This window comes from Osmerus eperlanus, chromosome 22, assembly GCF_963692335.1.
Source record: "Osmerus eperlanus chromosome 22, fOsmEpe2.1, whole genome shotgun sequence".
NCBI classification, from domain to species: domain Eukaryota; kingdom Metazoa; phylum Chordata; class Actinopteri; order Osmeriformes; family Osmeridae; genus Osmerus; species Osmerus eperlanus.
Window position 1 is genome coordinate 3,252,755 of NC_085039.1, and position 21,280 is coordinate 3,274,034.

At 40.5% G+C, this 21,280-nt stretch overlaps 1 protein-coding gene across 5 annotated transcripts in view; it reads left to right on the top strand.

Annotated features, from left to right (window-relative positions):
- The window catches only part of npepps (aminopeptidase puromycin sensitive), a 208,030-nt gene that overhangs the window by 140,808 nt on the left and 45,942 nt on the right, over positions 1–21,280 (top strand). For 4 of the 5 annotated variants that reach the window (XM_062448799.1, XM_062448803.1, XM_062448804.1 and 1 more), the window contains one exon: positions 16,521–16,740. In XM_062448799.1, the coding sequence (XP_062304783.1) occupies positions 16,521–16,740 (220 nt within the window). The remainder of the gene's footprint in view (positions 1–16,520; positions 16,741–21,280) is intronic. The other variant, XM_062448801.1, reaches the window with a different exon arrangement.

Here is a 21,280-nt window from a genome sequence, read left to right on the forward strand (position 1 = left end):
GAGATGGGCATCACTGGCACTGCACTTCAGTGGATCTCATCCTACCTGTCGGAAAGATACTACCAGGTTCCCTTGGGGAGGCACAGTGTCAGGCCCTCGCCAACTCTCCACTGGTGTCCCACAGGGCTGTGTCCTTGGACCCCTCCTCTTCTCCCTGTACACCACCTCACTTGGACCAATCATCACCTACCATGGGTTCTCCTACCACTGCTACGCTGATGACACGCAGCTGTACCTGGCGTTCCCCCCGACTGATCCGGGGATCGAGGCTTGCCTCACAGACATCTCCGTCTGGATGGCCGAGCACCACCTCCAGCTGAACCTCGCCAAAACAGAACTTCTCATCATCCCTGCCAAACCCTCCATCTCACACGATCTCTCAATCACCCTGGGATCTGCGACGGTGACCCCTTCATCCTCTGCCAGGAACCTCTGGGTTACCATGGATGACAAGCTCTCCCTCACTGCCCACATTGCTGCATTCTCCCAGTCGTGTAGATTCACCTTTTACAACATCCGGAAGATCAGGAGATACCTGTCTTATCATTCCACCCAGCTGCTAGTCCAAGCACTTGTCCTCTCCAAGTTGGACTACTGCTGCTCGCCGGTCTCCCAGCATGCGCATCCCGCCCTCTCCAGAGGATTCAGAACGCAGCGGCCCGCCTGGTCTTCAATCTACCCAGACGCTCCCATGTTACCCCGCTCCTCATCTCCCTCCACTGGCTTCCCATCCATGGCCTGTATCAGTTTCAAGACCCTGTTACTGACCTTCCGAGCGCTGAACGGGACTGCTCCCGACTACATCAAGTCTGTCCTCCAGCCTTACACCCCCACCTCCCACCTACGGTCGTCTTCTGACAACCGTCTGGTGGTCCCACCTCTCAAGAGCTCCCGCTCCCAACCCAAGCTCGCCTCCTGTCTGGCCCCCCAATGGTGGAATCACCTCCCCACCTCCATCAGAGACAATGACTGTCTCCCCACCTTCAATAAAAGGCTTAAGACGCACTTGTTCCGGGAGTACAACGGTATGATTTGCTGGACCTGATGTTAGCTTCCTTCAGGAACACAATGACTCTTACTGAGTAAGTAAGTAAGACTTTATTTATATAGCACATTTCATACAAGATTGTAGCTCAAGGTGCTTTACATAAAATCAATACAAATAATAATACAAGTGATAAAAGTAATAATAAAAATAGGAAATCTATAAAAACAATAATATAACTAATAAAAGTAGTAAAACCCTTCTGAGATAAAATTACTTAAATGCTTCGGTAAAAAGGTAGGTTTTAAGCTGTCTTTTAAAAATGTCTAGCGTGTTTGCTTCCCTAATATTTATGGGTAATTTGTTCCATAGTTTTGGGGCGTAATTGCCGAATCACCAATCTTCTTATGACTGCTTCTGGTGACCTCTAATAGGCTTGCATTTGATGATCGCAGTGTTCTAGCTGGTGTGTAGTTTATAAGGGAGTTAGCAATGTAGCTAGGTCTTTGTCCGTGTAGAGCTTTGTATGTGAGGAAAAGGACCTTAAAGTCAATTCTGAAGGTAACGGGGAGCCAGTGTAAAGTAGCTAGGACAGGCCTAATGTGTTCTCTCCTTTTAGATTTGGTTAATAATCTAGCTGCAGAATGTTGAATGAGCTGTAGTCTTTCAGTAGTTTTCTTGGGAAGACCAGTGAAAAGTGCGTTACAGTAGTCCAGCCGGCTGGATATAAAAGCATGAATTAACTGCTCTGCATCATTTTGGTTTATGAATGGTCGTACCTGTATCTTTGCTATATTCCTCAGGTGAAAGAAAGCTGTTTTGGTCACTTTATTAATGTGAGAGTTGAAATTCAAATCTGAGTTCAGGATTACACCGAGACTCGTCACCTCTGGTTTAAGATAGGGGGTTAAGCCTCCTAGATTCTTAGTAAGCATCTCTCTTTTGGATTTGGGGCCACATAGTAGGACTTTGGTTTTGTCTTCATTTAATTTAAGAAAGTTATCATTCATCCATTTGTTTATTGCCAACAGGCAGTTGGTAATGGAATTGATGGCTGTTGTATCGTTGGGTTCAGTGGATATATATAGTTGTGTGTCATCCGCATAGCTATGGAAATCTATGTTATGTTATCTGATTGTCGCCGAGTGGTAACATAAAGAGAAAAAAGTAATGGACCTAAGCAGCTTCCTTGAGCAACCCCGTAGCAGTTCTCATGTTTCTTGGACCTATGGTCTCCTAAACTAACATAAAACTTCCTTCCTGTGATATATGATTTCATCCAGTTCAATACACTATACGTGAACTGTTACGGAAAAATTCTAGCGGCACTGTGTAGATTTGAATAGTCAAGAGATGGCGGTTACAATAAATTTATTTTGCTTGTACAAATCATGAATTAACAAAGTACTTTGTGATCAGTCATAACGAAGGAGGTGCTAGCCACAGGTCGTTCGCCAGAGTGATCAAGAACAACCCCAAAACCCTGCCTTATATAAACTTTAGATCAAATGGTTCCTCTGAACTCTGTTGATTGGTCTGCACTGCTCAGTGACAGTTTGACTCCATATCAAGTTCCCACAGTTCTTAAATGTGGCATCTCTCCCCAAACCAGTAGATGGTAAAACCACAGGAGTTCACCAGTCAAATGGTCAACTGTCCTTTGTGTGGGCAACTTCAAACAAGTATTTGATTAACCCCCACCCAATGCAACAGGAAGGGTCAGAGCAGCTTGATCAGTTAAACTGCTCCCTCAGATCACAATAACAATACAGTTGAATCCACATTGTCTCCAGACCAGGTGTCTCATCCTCCCCAGGTGTCATAAACTGCAAATGGCATCTCTACCAAATGCAGTTGTTTCTTCTTAACCAACTTTAAAACACATTCCTCATACATAAAACACACACATTATAACTGTATTCCAAAATTTCCATGACAATTCAAAATTTTTTGGGGGGGGGGGGGTTTTACAATAGCATAAACCCAAACAGTTAATCAAGAAAAATTAAATTCAAACATTAACATAAGAAATGCTAGTCTCAAGACAAAACCCATTGTACCCCGTACACCACAAAGTCCAGGTTGTCGGAACGGATGCCATCTTCAGTTGGCTTGTAGACAAACTTCTTTCAGTCAGTGTAGTCGAGTCGAACCGATTGCAAACAACGATCAAATTGCTCAGGGCAAATTTCAACGACACTGCACTTCGCGTACAGCTCGGAAATTTCCTTGGTACTACGCAGAACGCGTATACTCTGCTTCCGTCTCCAGACCAGGTGCACGCAATGGTTAGCGTGTATCCACGTTGCTCTTCCTTCCGATCTTAACCACCGGATTAGTCGTCAGGAGAATCTGGTATGGCCCCGTCCACCTTGGGTTTTACCAGGCGTTTCAGGTCCTTCACCACGATCCAGTCATCTGGTATCAAATCATGCAGCGGTCCAGTCATAGGAATAGCCTCCTTCACCTGCCTGTGAATCTCACACAAAGTAGACTCCAAAAAAGGTTGCACAGTGATAAACAAGCACATTCTCACAGAGGTCAGTTAAAGGTAACTGACTTCTTGTCGTCTGACTTCGTCTTCAAAGTTCTGTTCTCTCATTCAACTGAAGTGATTAACACAATGTTGAATCCTATCAACACCAAAATAACTTCCATAAACAAGTGTGACCCATTATCATTACATATCCTCAAAGAAAAATCCCATCGAAGAATAATCTAAATTAACAAAACTTGACCACTGAGAAGTCTAAAACTTCTTCCCATCAACAATCATTACAGTATCACTTCTCCAAAAATTGAACTCTACAAAATCCATCTATCAATACCCAAATGGTTTCTCTAACCTTAACTGTGAAGCTTATCGTGTTTAAATTCCTTTTCTCATAATACTTATCCCACATATGAAGTATTTTACAAAATGACTATGCATCCATTACAAATCCTCTTGTATGCTAAAATAATGGATTCTTAATATCACACAAATTGTAGAGGCATGATCTTTCCATGTGTTAACTTAGCAAAATCTCAAGATAAATGTTTTATGCAGACCATACAACCTCCATTTTTATTCTCATATCCTTCCTTTTTCCAAAACGCATTTTCTTGTGGATTAGTCGAAGTTCGAATCTCCATTCCACCATTCCTTTCTCCATCTGTCCGCTGTATTCTGTAATTCTTATCAAATATACTCAAACAAAACAAAATTCTCACTCTGGGTTAAATACAGTCCAATATTTCCAACTCAGCAATATCATATCAAACCCTCACAGTCCTATCACAAATCCAAACTACTAAAGCTTAATTCATAAAACCATAAAACCCCCATAATCACTCTCTGTTTGGATCAGTCAGTCATCAGTCAGTCATAAATTCCTAAACGTCATCTCTTCCTCTCTAAGAAGCCTGCGCTTCCCTTAAAGAATCTATAACAAATGTTGTATCAAGGTCACACAACAATTTTCCTCAAAAGAGTCCTGTAAGCCCAAATTTGTCAAGTTAGGCTCATCCGGACATAGCAACATCATCTCATCACTTCCTGTAAACATATCAACATCAAAAACATATTCTAGTTAGTTCATCAATGCATTCAGGCAATCTAGAAACTGCTCCATCTAGTATCAGCACTAGCATTTTCCCTGTGGAATAATCATAATTGAATTCCACATTTGCATACAGCAAGTTGTGTCCCAGATCAAACTAAGAAACTTCCTGTTTCCATACCTTTCCCAAAATCATATGTAACACCAATGATGTATTTAACTATCAGTAAATATTTTAACTCTTTTCCCTTTTATGAATTAACAAGCTTACACTGAAGCAACCAACTTTTGAACCAATTTGTATAGAATAAAACTATTTTAGAAAATAACCAAATTACGAATAACCTCAACTTTTAGTCTCTTATTTTTTCTTCAAAAACCTTTAGGAACAGTTCAAATGAATACCTTTATATTTCAGATTCCCTTTAAAAAAAATAAAATATAGCATAGACCATAAAATATTCTTAATGTAACCATTAGCCAAACTTATACCCCATCTATATTTCTATATAGGTTAGATAGGTAGAACTTCATAACTTGCTTTGGCTGCAGTCCAGAACAAGCTACTTCGTTCCAACCATCACACCACAATTTATCAGACTTAATGAGTCTTCCCAAATTATTTCAAAACCAAAGTTATAATAACCCTCTTTATGAACCAATACCATAATGATACAACCTCATCACAGCCTAACTGTTTATCCCAAAACATTGTACCATGCCCTTAAGACAAAAGAAAATATAAACTCTCCCTTTTTCTTTTAAACCTTTAAATTCACTATTTAACATAAACCCGTAAAACAAAACCTTATTCTTTAACTCCTCAAAAGTTTTATCAAAGCATGTAATGTATACACCTTTGAATATTCCTATATTTACCAGCTATCTCAATTACTCTTTGTTAGTGAATCAACTCAAATAAACAAGCGCGCATTTCAAACTCGAATCAAACAGCGCGCTCTGGAACAAAGCAAAAACTGTCAACCTTTTTTCATTTCTTTTAAACAACACAGATGGTTGGCGTTTACCATCTATTCACTTAATTTTGCTAAAGTATAACTTTTCCAATCCAATTAGAACTAATTTATGAACCAGGGGTCCAATTTCTGCATTTTACTGAGTACAATCACACATCACAAATTTTCCGCTCGTAAATACAAGTTCTGGTCTGAAAGGCTTCTACCTCCCTGTTTGGCTAGGATTTAGAACAAATGTTAAATCATACATTCGTAAACCACCAAACTTCGAATTCATCTAAACGGACACATCTTTCACCATTAATACTCACATAATTATGCAGAATCACACCCTCTGGGATCACCTTCGTAAAACTCAACGCAACGGGACTTTTTTTTTTGTAGCCCCCACCTTTCCTCGGAATTTCTGAAACTCATTTAAAATGTCCTCAAACAAACAAAAACCTTGTTAGCAAATGTCTCAAAATACTCATCACCCAACATATTTCAAAAATAACCAAATTAATATGTAAAATTCGCTCCAAATTTATCTATGTCTCTAAATTTTCGTCTTAGTCAATTTCTCAATTTCCATCTGCGCATGCGTCATGCGGTTACTCATCCTGGATCTCAAATATCAAGCTGCAATTTCTTTACTAGCCTATACGCGCCGCCATCGCTGTTGAGTCTGTCTGTACGTTTGTTAGCTACAAATTTCGTTGCCATAGTTGCAAATCTAACTTCCTGGACTCTCCTTTGTCTCAGGACAGAGCAGAATGCACTTCCTCCACGTTTTCACCATTAGCCATTAGCCAACAAAGTCACAGCCTGGATTTTCTTTACAATTACAACCTTTACAATTCTATCAACCATTAGTACTATTTTAATTTCAACATAAAAATTAGGCTCCGAAATCTACATATGCACCTAATATCACTCGTCAGAGAACGACAGTTTACCCATGTATTAGCATTCTGGTTGGACAAAGCTTCAACTTCAAGTCCATTTAAATAGGTAAATATGAATACCACCAAACCCAACACATTTCAACAAGTCATCTCAGCAGCAATAAACACACATATGTAGCACCTTTGCCCTTAACAACAATCGCAATTCAGTCTCTCTAACTAGTTCCCCTTGTATACACTTCAGTCCCTCGGACTGGCTCAATCTTTATAATCACTTCTTCATAACCCTTTACATATTTCTTTAACCTGTTTACGCTCCTGTTTCGCCCGCGAGACAAAAATGCTGCCTCCCCCTTCCTCAGTTACGACGCACTAAATTCTAAAAAATATATTTTTTAGACGCTACACATGTTATACATCGTTGGAAAGCTACGATTCTTGTGCTTCCATTGAAATAAACCAATTCAAGATCAAGTCGCAATAGCAAGCAAAGTCAACGTCTTTTTCCGGTGAACATTCCTTCAACAATGCCAAAGAAAAAAGTTGTACTCACCCTAAGTTGTTCAAATAGGTCCAGGTGTGCAAATCATGCCATCAAAACTTGATCTGCGTAAGTCCCAAGGGTTCAAAGTATCTAACCATGTAAAGTAATTCGTCCAAATACAATGTTTTACGTTCATGAATAGCCATTATCCTTTGTTTCATTATGCAAGTTAGCCGAAGGAAGAAACAACTTGTTCACATAAAAGTGTTATTTTCTCCGATTTATCAACGGAGTATTTACAAAATGAAGGTCTCAAAATGTCCGTTGAACCCTCCCCTTTTGATTGACACCTTGTTCGACCCAATAGGAGCTTCCATGCCCCGTTGACAGCCCTCTAAAGCCAACTAGGTCTGTGCGTCCTGCCCCCCCCCGCCCCCCCCCCCCACACTCGTTCTAAACAAATTTCTCGAACTGGCTTCGACTGGCTCTGAAATTAGCTCGTTAGCCTTGTAGCTGACAGCTAGCTGAAAATGCCAATACCTCATTTGTATGCGTCTGTGGAGCCTTCAAAATAACAGTCGATTGCGCAATATGGTTGACAGAATCAGTGTTCTTTGTGCGCCAATCCTTGGAATCAGATAAAGCACTCCAATGTGTTCATGCTTCAGTTTTTGTGTTTCAGTATTACTAATTAGGGATTTAGCTATTATATATGATATTTCTAAGTACCAGAGATGGGCCAGAGATAACAATTATGAAAAATAATACCTTTTTATTTGACCTTGACCTTGGTTACAAAGGGTCATTTTGGAGTCTCCAAAAGACCCTTTTAGAAAATTCCTGGATGTACTCTTATAAAAACATGTGTCAAATATGAATATATTGTGGTATTATGTTTGACTTTTGATTTGAATTGGGTAAGGCTTCAACCTGTGGTCCAATTTAGTCTTCCAGATAATACCTACCACCTCTAGGCCTCTTCAGGCCTCTGTTTTCAAAACAAAATCTAGGCGGAAATAGAAATTTTCACTTTCCTTGTGTTCAAGCTTCTATTACTCAACACTAGAAGGACTGACAGGGGTCCTGACAACAGGGGACATAACTTCAGAGTGTCAGCTTTCAAAAGAGATCATTTACATGCATGTACTCCAAATGGTTCAAGAACAGCTTCCAATTTACTTTGGGTATGCTGTTTAGGCGTTTTCAGGCAAATTTAACAGGAACATGAAAAGGTTAAACAACAGTAACATCTGTGAACTCCCACAAAATTAAAAATAAAACCATCGAACATTTCCAGACATAAACAAAAATATTCCTTAAACAACATAACATTTCCGTTTGAACACATAACTTTCTATAAAAGTTTCAATAACCCCGGGATTGTAATTCTTAAAATGAATACCACTTTTATTGCCAAAACTGGCCTTTTACCAATTATCCTACCCAAAAACAAAATTTCCAGCGCGTTATTCAATAACGAATCAAGCTCATAATATAGAAAATCGGTCTGTACATAATTTCCAAATCAAGAGTATGGCAACTCACAATATTTTCTTAAGTTCGACAAAGAAACAGAAACACACATCTGTTTTCCAACCAATATACTTCTCAATTCAACGTCAAATTTTCTATAAAATGAGTGATTTATTTTTGTTTTTTTGTTTTTTTTGCACTCATGTGTGGGCCACTGCACGCAGAATGAGCTTCACTGAAAGAGTCAACTTCCGCTAGGCTCAAGCGCATGCGCCTCTTTTCAAGTGGAGAATTCAGTCAAAGAATTAACATTAGCATTTTCAAAACAGAATGTCTCCGTCTTTAAAAACAAATGCCTTCTGGCGGTAATCAGACCGATGTAAAGTCTAACATCAAATATATAACGGTTAACACAAAGTTGTAAAACAATATAACAAGTCAATCGTCTCTCCTCTACCAACAGTGTCATAACCGATAAACATTGTACGCCACCAGTTCGGAACTCAACTTCCGGTCACGAACCCCTCTGATTTGAGAGTTCGCTCACAATTTCCAGAAAACTTTCAAGTGATGACACATCTCCGGACATTCACGTACATTCTGCTCAAATTCCCACAATTAAAGTACGCATTTTGGATTGACCTAGCAATTCGTGTTGGCCTACATGTTTTTCAACAGCATGTCAACACGCTCTGCATCAGCTTTGACCATAGCCCACAACACACTTATTCCAAACACAACAGGGACTCAAACCCTTTGTTCCGGAGAGGACTTTAACCTCTCCTTCTTTGAAACACAATGGCAATTGCAAGTCAAGGCACAAGCTTCAATCTTTGCGGGAATCCAAAGCAAATCTATAAACAAATTCCAGGATCCTGCTTTCTTGACTTTCCCTAGATATAACCGTCTGTCAGAAGAAATGGCAAATGTCTGACCTCTTCGTATTCTGTTCTCGCATTCCCGCAAACCCTCATGCGCCTGCGCATCCTGCCGCAAAACTGCGGATGAACCACAGCGAAATTTGTTTGCGGAACAGCCAGAAGATCTCAATCATGAATCTGTGGGGAAATAGATGAAAAATTCCCCACACTATTCCGTCCTAATATTTCTTTATCTCTCTACCTATCTCCATCCAATCAGAAAAAGCTCTCCAATCAGGCTAAGATCTATTCTTTTCTCCACTTAAAAAAAAAATTGTGTATCTATTTCTCTCCACGAACCTATTTCGCAATACAATAAGGTCCTTAAAACAAAACAACTCCACACTCGAAAATCCACATTTATCAATCCATATTTGCATTTGCAATAAACTATCGTTACCATACTTTTGTTTCATGTAATGGATGTTTGGACAGGTCAATTCTGCCTCCAGACCATTCATTTTTAGAATTACAATCCATAAACGATAACCAACAACGGAAAATAAAGACACAATTACCCCTTTTCTTTTCTAAAAACAATTAAATTCCGACTTCACAACTTTCAATGAAAATAACTGCACAATAATAAATTACAAATATTCAAACCGAAAAATAATTACAATTTTGAAAAATAATTACAATTTTGATTTTTGTAATTTGTATATATGTTGAATAATAGACACCATTAGTTACTCATACTTCTTTTAACCTCAAAAAACATAACTTGCAATTAAAACAAAAAATGAACACGCGTGTTGCAAACTTAAAACCTCTACTTTGAAATTTCACAGGCCTATACTTCCTAACCTTTTTTTTTCTTAAACACTCAACTGGTTACCAATTACCAATTTTAATCTTTACCAATTTACTCTTTACCAATTTAAACTTTACCAATTTAATCTTTACCAATCCTCTAAAGTATACTTTTTACCATTTTACTCTTGGGACTCAGAAATCAATACATTTCCTGACCCAATTTCCCAGGGCCTTAAAGACACACAGCACGATATCACGTGTGAATTATTACCCTTTATGCGCTCGTCAGCACATTTCCTGCATGCTTTTTTGTACGACTCTAACGTAACGGGACCAACGTTCCAACGTTCCCCCAATTTGTACGACTCTAACGTAACGGGACCAACGTTCCAACGTTCTCCCAATTTGTACGACTTGCACGCACAGGACACAGCTCTCCTCCGGTCTCTGCCCTATTACTAACTAAACCGAATTATTGACAATAGTCTAAACAACACACATTTAGACAACTCAAATTACACAGAAGCCAAAAAAGAATATTTACCGGTTCTTTCAAGATCCCGCGTCAGCAACAGCGCAACCAGCCAAGCACCCCCCCGAATCGGTCCCGCTTTCTCTGTAAATTTTGGAGGTAAAGTACTTTGTGATCAGTCATAACGAAGGAGGTGCTAGCCACAGGTCGTTCGCCAGAGTGATCAAGAACAACCCCAAAACCCTGCCTTATATAAACTTTAGATCAAATGGTTCCTCTGAACTCTGTTGATTGGTCAGCACTGCTCAGTGACAGTTTGACTCCATATCAAGTTTCCACAGTTCTTAAATGTGGCATCTCTCCCCAAACCAGTAGATAGTAAAACCACAGGAGTTCACCAGTCAAATGGTCAACTGTCCTTTGTGTGGGCAACTTCAAACAAGTATTTGATTAACCCCCACCCAATGCAACAGGAAGGGTCAGAGCAGCTTGATCAGTTAAACTGCTCCCTCAGATCACAATAACAATACAGTTGAATCCACATTGTCTCCAGACCAGCTGTCTCATCCTCCCCAGGTGTCATAAACTGCAAATGGCATCTCTACCAAATGCAGTTGTTTCTTCTTAACCAACTTTAAAACATTCCTCATATATAAAACACACACATTATAACTGTATTCCAAAATGTCCATGACAGAACCCAATAAGCTTTTCCAGTCTATTGATTAGGATGTCGTGATCAATGGTATCAAATGCTGCACTGAGATCTAACAGGATAAGGATAGAGACTTTATTTGCATCAGAGTTTAGTCTGAGGTCGCTAATTATTTTGGTGAGAGCAGTTTCATTACTGTGATATTTCCTGAAACCTGACTGCGAGACTGACAGGATGTTATTTTCTTCAAGAAAATAATTTAATTGGACTAAAACTATCTTTTCCAGTACTTTACTAATAAATGGAAGGTTTGATATTGGTCTGTAATTTGCAAGTAGACTGTTATCCAATTTGGGTTTCTTTAATAGGGGCTTTACAACAGCTGTTTTGAAGGCATCTCGGAAGACGGCAGTTCTAAGGGATGTGTTTATAATCTCTAGCACCGGACCTGAGACACTATCAAACGCTCGCTTAAAGAATGTTGTGGGTATAGGATCAATATCTGAGGTTGTGGAGTTAGATTCGCTGACAATTTTGGAAAGTTCACCAATTGTGATACAGGTAAATGTGCTCATGGTTATGTTGCAGAATCTACTGATGTCAGGTTCGACCCCACTATTAATAATACTAGCTCTGATCAAAGTTATTTTGTTCTGGAAGAACAAAGCAAGCTCTTCACATTTAACTGCTGAGGATGGAGGTGGGGCAGGAACAGTGTTTAGCAGCTGGTCAATCGTGGAGAAAAGAACTCTGGAATTTCTGGCATTTTCTGTAATAATGTTGGAGAAATATTATGGTTTTGTTATAGGTGGTTAGTGTATCTTTGTAGATATTGTAGGGGATAGTGATCTTTGTTTTCCTCTATTTTCTCTCTGCTGCACGGCATTTTCTTTTTGTTTCACTAACATTTTTATTTCTCAGCAATGGAAAGGTTCTCTACCATTCCATTCAGAGAGCAATCATGATTAGTCGGCTCATATAGAGCAAATTGTTCAGAAAATGTCATCATAGCTGTATCGTCTAAATATCTTCTATGGACTAATATTTATTTTTTGTTTTTTGTTAGGATAATTTCCACATTAAAAAGTATATAACGATGGTCTGAGAGGGGTAGATCAGTTATTGAAATATTATTGATATTTAGTCCAGTTGTTATCACTAGATCTAGTGTGTTTCCGTGCCGGTGTGTTGGGTCTGTTATGTGTTGAGTTAGATTGAAACTGTCGAGGAGATTTAAGAGCTCAATAGTTCTTGGGTCTGCTTTTTTATTTACTTGGATATTTAAGTCTCCGTTTAAAACTACTTTGTCATATCTAGTGACACATAGTGATAATAGTTCAGAACATTCTTGTATGAATATTGGCGAGTGCTTGGGTGGCCGATATATAATAACAAAAAGTATTGATTCGGTTTTGAGCTCTATAGCAAGATATTCATATGATGTGAATTCACCTAGCTCAGTGATTTTGAACAACAGTTTAGCGGAGAAAATAGCTGCGACTCCTCCGAAACTTGGTGAAAGCTGTAATCGGGCGGACACGCTTCTATCAAAGTTGCTGTTGCCGTGTCATTGTTTAGCCAGGTTTCTGTTATACAGATGCAGTCTAAGTTGTTTTCTTTGATCAGATCATTAACTAGAAATGTTTTGTTATTTAGTGATCTAACATTTAGAAGGGCCAGTTTTATCTGTAGATAAAACAGGGGTAGATAAATCTGTTGGAAGAATATGGATAGTTCTGTGACTTCTAACACTAGTTTCAGGTTTGTAACCATGCATTTTACCATGCCATTTTCTGTTTGTGATGATGACCGGTATGTCCAATGAAATAGCATGGTGGATGTCCTAGCGTAGCTTTTCTTTGGGAAAGTCTATGTCACTGAGCTGTTCCATCACAAGGGAATTCATCCGGGGGGTGCAGATCTGTGCAGGGCCCATGTCCTTGCAGGAGGCTGTTTGAATGTTCTGTTCCATGGGAGGTTGTTTGGGATGCGTCAGTCAGCTTAGACACAACAGGGATAGGGAGAGAAACTTGATTTGTGGTCAGGAGCATGTGACTGATGTTTGCTGTTAGTAGTCGAGATCCTCTACGGTTTGGGTGGAGTCCGTCAGCTTGAAAACGGTCTGCACAGTTCCAGAACACATTGAAATTATCGATAAATCTCAGTTTGTGTGTCAGACAGACAGATGCCAACCATGTGTTGAAAGATAGTAGTCGACTGAAGGCTTCTTTTCCTCTGTGAAAGCATGCAATCGGTCCACTGATGAATACATCTTGATATCTGTTGAGTGTGTTCAGTAGCTGGGTGAAATGTTTTTTAAGTATCTCAGTGCCAGTTTTCTTGTATAGGATATCAAACGAGCCAGTGTGGATGATAATCTTAGGGTTGTTTGATTTATTGTTAAGGATTGTTTGTACCTCTGACGACAGTTCCTCGACAGATGTGTTGCTAAGACAAATATTTTCTGTCTTTGCCAGTTTAACATGTGCTGTCATGGCATCTCCAATCAAGATAGTGGCCATATGTGGTGTTGTGTTTGCATTTCTAACGTTTTCCTTATCAGTAGCTGCGGAGCCACTTATCTTATTTGGGTTAGCAATGATAGGACCCTGTGCTAGACCAAGGTTAGCCACTGTGTCAGTGCTAGCAGTAGATTCTATAGTGCTAGCAGCGTTAGCTCCTCTAAGTGTTGATGGGCTGTGGGTAGTCTTAGCATACCTTGGATCTTGATAATCCTGTGGTATTGTTGTTTGATTAGGCTTGATAGGGGGTCGAACAGCGCCCCTAGTGGTCCGAGAGGGGCTTGGAGTGAAATGGGGGACTCACGGTCGCAGCAGACGATGATGTGTTGAATTTGCATGTGTGTAGTAGCTACCATCATGGTGTGTCGGCGATCTGGGCCCTTCATGTTTGTTAGCTGCGTGGCTAGCACTTCTGTGCCTCTTCGCCTTGGATTCCACACACAAGGGAGAGAGAGTTACCAGTGGTTCGAATCTGAGTGTGACAGGAGGAGAGGTGATGCGGGAAGAGTTTCTGCCTTGCTTTTTTTGCTGTTTATCCTTGGTGCCAGTCCCATCTCCGATGAAGGTAGAAGCGGCGCTAAGCCTCTTTGGTTTAGCGCCGAGAGCAGGCCATGACTCATCCGGTCCACCGGCCGGTGGAGAGAAAGCTGGTTCAAGGGTGGCTCATTGGCCGGTAGCTTAGCCTCTGGGCTAGGTAGCATGGAATCTATAAAGTCTTCGCTCTCTCTGATATCTAAGAAGGTTCTGACTCTTAGCTCCAGGTCGACTATCCTCTGAGTAAGTTGTTTGCAGTCGGTGCAAGCCATAGTTCTACAGGGAACAAGCTTTAGCTTGCTTGTCTGTGGTCAGTCTGGGAGAGCAGCCCAAAATACTTCTGTTCTCCTTGGGCTTCAGTCCTGTCAGGTTGTTCCTTTTTGTGGTTGTAGTCGATCCACTTTGCCCCTATCCGAAGTATTTGATTTTGAGTAATATCATCAAAAACTATCCAAATGATTGAAACTTCAGAGCATTTCTCCGTGAATAACTAGACAATACGATAGAAGCCAAGCAGGGAAGCAAGCAGGGAAGGTCAGGGGGAGGAGAGGGAAAGAAAATGCGACTGCCTTCTTTGAGAGCCAAAGTAGCAATAGTAGTAGGCTAAATGCTTGAAAAAATAAAAAAATTAGAAAAAAATGAGGAACTTGGTGCTCTTGTTGGTTAGTTGTAACTGATTTAACTTCTTGTACTCGCTGTGAATTATTATTATTATATTGTTGCTTGCTTTTTACTACAGGTACACTTGCACTTTTGAGGTTCACGTTGTTTAATTAGTAACTTGTTTAACTACATGCTCTTATGGTTCTCCCCATTGGCACTTATTTGCTTTTCACAATGTATGCTTCATGTTTGGCTACTCGCAATGTTTTGGGGCTATCTCGTTGTTATTATCAGTGACCTATGCTCTTTTGTAAAGCTCTCTCTTGGAATTGTCTCGATTTGGATAAAAGCGTCTGCTAAATGAAGAAATGTAAATCACCGATTAAGCAACGAGCAAATGTCAATGTTAACTAAACTAGCTAGCTCTATGTCATCTGCTTTTTATTAACGCTGATTTGCAAGGAATGCAAGAACAGCTATATAGCAAAAACATCTACCTACTGTAGCCATGTAAACTAGTTTAGACGGGCGTTAGCAATAGGCTAGATTGCATTCGTTTTCTGGCTATTTTTTCGTAAGCTTCCCTTCTAATGCCGACTAACAGCTAGTCTCTAGCTAGCTAGTCATCTGCTAAGGGATGTTGATGTGATATTTGAAATGTATATAGCTAGTAGTGGGCCCCTAGTGCAACACAAGAATGTTCATTCAAATGACATGCTGCTACTACCGTATTTCTGGGGCGGCGCTTATTACAAAATGTTCATTTTTGGTGGTTCGTTTATTCGAGGGTGGCGTTTATTTGAGGGCGGTGCTTAATCAAAGAAATACGGTATTTACATTTTGCGCACGGACGCAGAAAAAGCCCTGCTTCTCTGAGCCGTTTTGTGCAAGAACTTGAAAAGTTCCAAAGTTACCCTTAAATCTTTCATTGGCTATACGGTCTGCAAGTTTATTTGTGAACCAATTAAAGTGTAAACAAAGAAAGAGGAGGGGGGAACAAAAAGCATGAATCTTGATAAGGCACCTGGTTAGCTTTAGAAGGCTATGGACAGGACATGGAAACTCCTATTGGCTCAAATGAGATCAGTCGAAAGGTCAGTGTGTAGTGGCCATTTTGAGACTGAGATGTTAGGAATACTTTATCCGAAGTTACGACCAAGTTTACGTGAACCACCGGTTACTTCAGTCGGCAAATTTAGAAGTCTAGTAGTTAGACTTCTAAATTCCATGGCTATTTATGGATGTGATACATTGTTTTGGATGTAATATTTTACTTGATTGGATTGTAACATTGCCGAATTAAGCCTACTCACTTTAACTATGAATTCCGGTGGCCTGTTGTACTTTTCGCTTGAGGCAATCGTTCGCAGAGTCCTCTTGTCTTTAAAGAGTTTGTCATAAGGTGTGCATTTTATATGCCTTTTTTAAAAAGTATTTGATGTCGCCAACTTGAACCGCTCATTTGAGCAATCCACCTATTCATTTCGACTTCATACAGTGTGGCATGTGAATGTGTATAGCCAAATACAAACAGGCTTTTCCACTTTCTATTCTGACTCCACATTAATAATTGAATACTGGGATGATTTCACCTCAAGCAAATGGGTATGGAGACAAACAGTACACTGTGTTAACTAACACAGTCTATACTTGCTTGTCCCTTGGTCTACATATTCAAAACTAATAACCTATGTTCTCCTCCTCTCCTAGTCACGTGCTGGCATGATAAGCACAGTAGAGGTCCTAAAGCTAATGGAGGCCTTTGTGAATGAGCCCAACTACACCGTGTGGAGTGACCTGAGCTGCAACCTGGGGGTGCTCTCCTCCCTCCTCTCTCACACAGACTTCCATGAGGAGATCCAAGAGTTCATCCGTGATCTCTTTACTCCCATCGGTCTTAAACTAGGCTGGGACAGCAACCAAGGTGAAGGTGAGTTTCAGCTGCTGTTCTTATTTTATTGTTTGTAACTACACAGTAACAATATATGTTTTGTAAAATTGCAATAAATAAAGGTTGGGCTAAAGTCCCCTATAAAAGAGATTTTTATTGTTTGAAATTAGAGGATATAAAGTCCAACGATTTATGTTTTGTTGACCATGTACGCACTCATGGGCTGAAGTTTGGCCATCTGCTGCTGTCATGTGTAGGTGTGAGTTACGGGTGGGTAAGTTAATTGGTTTAAGCAATTTGTTAGTATATACTAGTACATTGCCCGTGATGCGCACGGCAGTGATGTAGCCAGTGAATAAGATATCAATTAGTTGATTTGACCTAATTGGAGTTTGTGCGCACGGGTAAAACCTTTCCATGGTTCGGTTAGAGATATTTCTGCACATGCACATGGATTATCAGTAAATGCTTTAATTCACTAACTTAACAAATGTTTTATTTATAGGATGTGCTCAAGCCTTCAGCGAGAAAAACCATTGTTCTCTCTCATATATATTTATTATTATTTATTTTCCCACCCCTAAGGATCCCTCAATATTTGGACTACATAGACAACGTCTGTGTCAAAAGGTTTGTCTTGGTAGCGATTGCGTTGCTTGTATTTTTATTTATGTTCCGTTGCACGGTGTAGGAGTTTACAACGTTTTTGGGGGAACTCAGTGCTAGCCTAATGTCACAACGTCATCACATGTTAGCAACGATGCATAGATTCAACATTCTAGTAAGACAGATAGCGATATCAGTGAGCCCTCAGCATTAGTACCATAGCTAAAAGTCTAGGAAAGTTGAGGCTACTTGGTTCCCCTTCGTTCTTTTGGTGAGCAGTCTCACTAGCCCTACTTGCCCTGCGTCATGGAGCCGACCAGCTAAATACTTATTTAGCACTAGCTTTGCTACCTGCATATACCTACAACTGGCAGCTGTGCTCCTTTGTGCTTTTGATTCAGACCTAGCCCCAGTAAATTGTAGAGCTAGCTAACTACTACACTTCTGCTGTGTGGTAATCGCAGGAGCTAACCAGTCTACTAGACTTCTGCTGTGTGGGAATCGCAGGAGCTAATCAGTCGAAGGGCAAACAAAAATACAGGAATTTCCCCAGAAATTGTACCCTCTAGTTTTGTCTTGCTGTGACTTAGCTAGCCAGCATTTCATCCATAATTCAAACTGTTGTGCCAGCATGATCAGTCAATACTGGTAATCTGTCTGTATCTGCAATGTAATAGCAGTGATAGTGTGCCCTAAAAAATTACTTTGGGATCTTTTTTTCTTTTTTTTGAGCTTTTGTTTAGTCTTTTAGATAGTGCTCCTACGAATGCCGTTGACGTTCCGGCGCAGCGCCACGATCGGCTATGATCGGCTACGACTGAGCAAAAGCTGTTCACTCCAGTGCGCATTTCTCCGCGCCGGTAACCAAGCTTTTCAGCTACTCTGAGCTTTCCTTTACGCTGACATGGTACTTAAACATGGCATTGGCTATATCCCAGCATTGATCCTTATCTAGCCTACGTTGTCCTTGTAAAATTGTTGTTGGGGGTCATACGACTACCTATGCTTTTCAACTTCGAGAATTAATTTGATGTCGTCCATCTCCTTGAATTTCTTGCTGATTTTAGAAATCGACTTGGGGGTTCTCTCTCGGTAGGCTGTGTCTGAACGCGTGACAACTCGTTTCTCTCAAACAAACAAAACAACTACGGGTATGCCAGCTCAACAGATCAATCCGTTTATTTTCATTCGTTTTCATCAGGGTAACCACATGTAAAGGCTGTTTGTTACCAACATTGTGTAGTTAAGTTTAATATAGGGTGAATATTGGTAAAGTAGCTAGGGTACGTAGATCTCCAAAGTAATATAAAAAAATATATATAAAGTATATATACTACAACTTTACAAATGTTCACCTTATTTTACAATTAATGTATGGCGGCTACGCTGTATCGGGGCCAACCTGGATGGCCAGTCAAGATTGTTGGGGGTATCAAATTGGTCACATCACTGGATCCCTGTCTGGCCTCATGTTCATAAAGCAAGTTGCGAAAGCATCTATACAATGATCCTAGTAGATTACTCTCATCACTATCATCATGATCATATCTGGACACAGCAAGAAATGCAGATAGAGTTTGTGTATGATCACCAAGCTCTCTATAAAGCCTCTCCTGACCGAAATTGTTGGACTCCTCACTTTGCAGACTCAATGCATTGCAGAGCACTAGTAAAAAAACTTACTATATCCTCTTCATTGCCTCTCACCTCAAAAAATAAAGTTTGGACGTGAAAAACAAAGAGGATCAGGTGAACATGCGTTGTGGTTGAAGTACTACTTTAAATCCAGTAAAAGCACATGCACTTCCTGTCATTACTAGGCTACCGTGGTTGTCAGGAAGTAGTATTGTGTAGGGCGGCAAATAAAGTGGCTGGCGCCGGGTGCAACACCAAGGAATCTCTGGTCATGGTTTAATTCAGAAGACCGATAAATACAACCATTACACTTCCTAGTGTGGACTTCCTCGTATTCACCACTGAACTGTTATATTCCACAATATTATGCAAGAGCATTTCAGTTGTGTATATGAGCACATTTCACTAGTATGTGTGAGAGATTTTCAGTAGTGTGTGTGAGAGCATTTCAGTAGTGTGTGAGAGAGCTTTTCATATGTGTGTGAGAGCTTTTCAGTAGTGTGTGTGAGAGCATTTCAGTAGTGTGTGTGAGAGCTTTTCAGTAGTGTGTGTGAGAGCTTTTCAGTAGTGTGTGTGAGAGCATTTCAGTAGTGTGTATGATTGACATGATGTGATGACAATTGGATAGGATGCTGGATTTATGTTTTGGAAACATTCCAGGTGCATATGTATCCAATCCCCGTCCTGCACTTGGTCTGTCAGATCATAAAGTGATAGTTCTACTGCCTAAACACAGACAGAAATTCAAAACACAGAAGATTCAGACAAAACCATCCAAGTCTGGAATACTGAGGGGAAAGGCTAGGGGATGCTTTGAGCTCACAGACTGGGAAATGTCCTTTGAGGCCTGCAATGATGACTTGAACACACTTAATGAGTCCATCTGCTCTTATGTATCATTCTGTGCAGACAGTGTCATTCCATCTAAACAAGTCAAGCTCTTTGGTAATAACAAGCCTTGGATTACAAAATAACTCAAACACTGTCTAAATTTGAAGAAATTAGCATGTATTCAAGGAGACAAACAACGTGTCAAAGATCTCAGCAAAGAGCTAAAGCATAAGATCAAGCTTGCCAAGCTTAAACAAAATGGATGAGAGGTTCACCAGGGGAGATGTGAGGGATACCTGGAAGTGTCTTAACACCATGATGGGCAGGACTCAGAATGCTGGTACGATATAATGCCCAGATCCTGCTGCCTTTGCAGAGGAACTGAATACTTTCTATGCCAGGTTTAACAATGCAGATCCTGCTGAGGGTTGGATCCCATACAACATGAGCCTTTGCTCTGAATCCATCTGTGTGGAGGAGAAGAGGGCTGCCTCCATCTTTACCCGTCTCCATTCTACCAAAGTTCCAGACCCGGATGGACTGAAGGGACGCATCTTAAAGCGAGTGTGCACTTCAGCTAGCTGGTGTGATGACACAACTTTCCAGCTGTTCCATGATGCCAGCTTTGTACCCAGGGCGTGGAAGGAAACTACCATCATAGCTGTTCCCAAACGACCCAATGTCAAAGCGATGAACGACTTCAGACCTGTGGCGCTTACTTCGATCCTCTGCAAATGCATGGAGAGAGTTGTTGCAGATGAACTCATCAACATGGTCAGAGAGAGCTTGGACCCACTACAGTTTGCTTATAAATCAATGCAAGGTGTAGTGGATGCCAGCCTGAGTCTTTCGGACACTGTAACAAGACACCTTGACTCTCCCAACTCCTTTGTCAGGATCTTATTTATGGATTTCTCATCTGTATAAATACAGTGAACATCAACACTCTTCTGCACCGCCTCCAAAAGCTGCAAGTTAACCCAACTCTGACACTCTGGATTAAGGAGTTTTTAAAGGACAGACCACAGCATGTGAGGGTAAATGGGTTTAAGTCCACCAACACTATTTTAAACACCGGAGTGCCTCAGGGCTGTGTGTTGTCATCTGTCCTATTCTCCATCTATACAAATGAGATCACCTGCAGCAGCAATGGACTCAAGCTATTTAAGTATGCGGATGACATCGCCTTGGTGGCCAACCTCACTGACGACTCCCTATCCACTTACAAGCAGTATGTCAACACAATAGCACTTTGGTCCAAGAGAAGCTCACTGGAGCTCAACATCACCAAGACCAAGGAACTGTGTTGCCACAGGGGCCGACTGCTTGATACTCCTCATCCACTATCCACACCACTGAGACTGGAAGGGAAAGACGTGGAACAGGTTGAAAGTTTAAAGTACCTTGGTACTTTGATTGACTGCCGTCACACCTTAACGCCCAACAGCGCCTGTGTCTCCTCAGAAGGCTTAAAGGATTTGAAGTGAGACAGGTCATTCTATCCAGA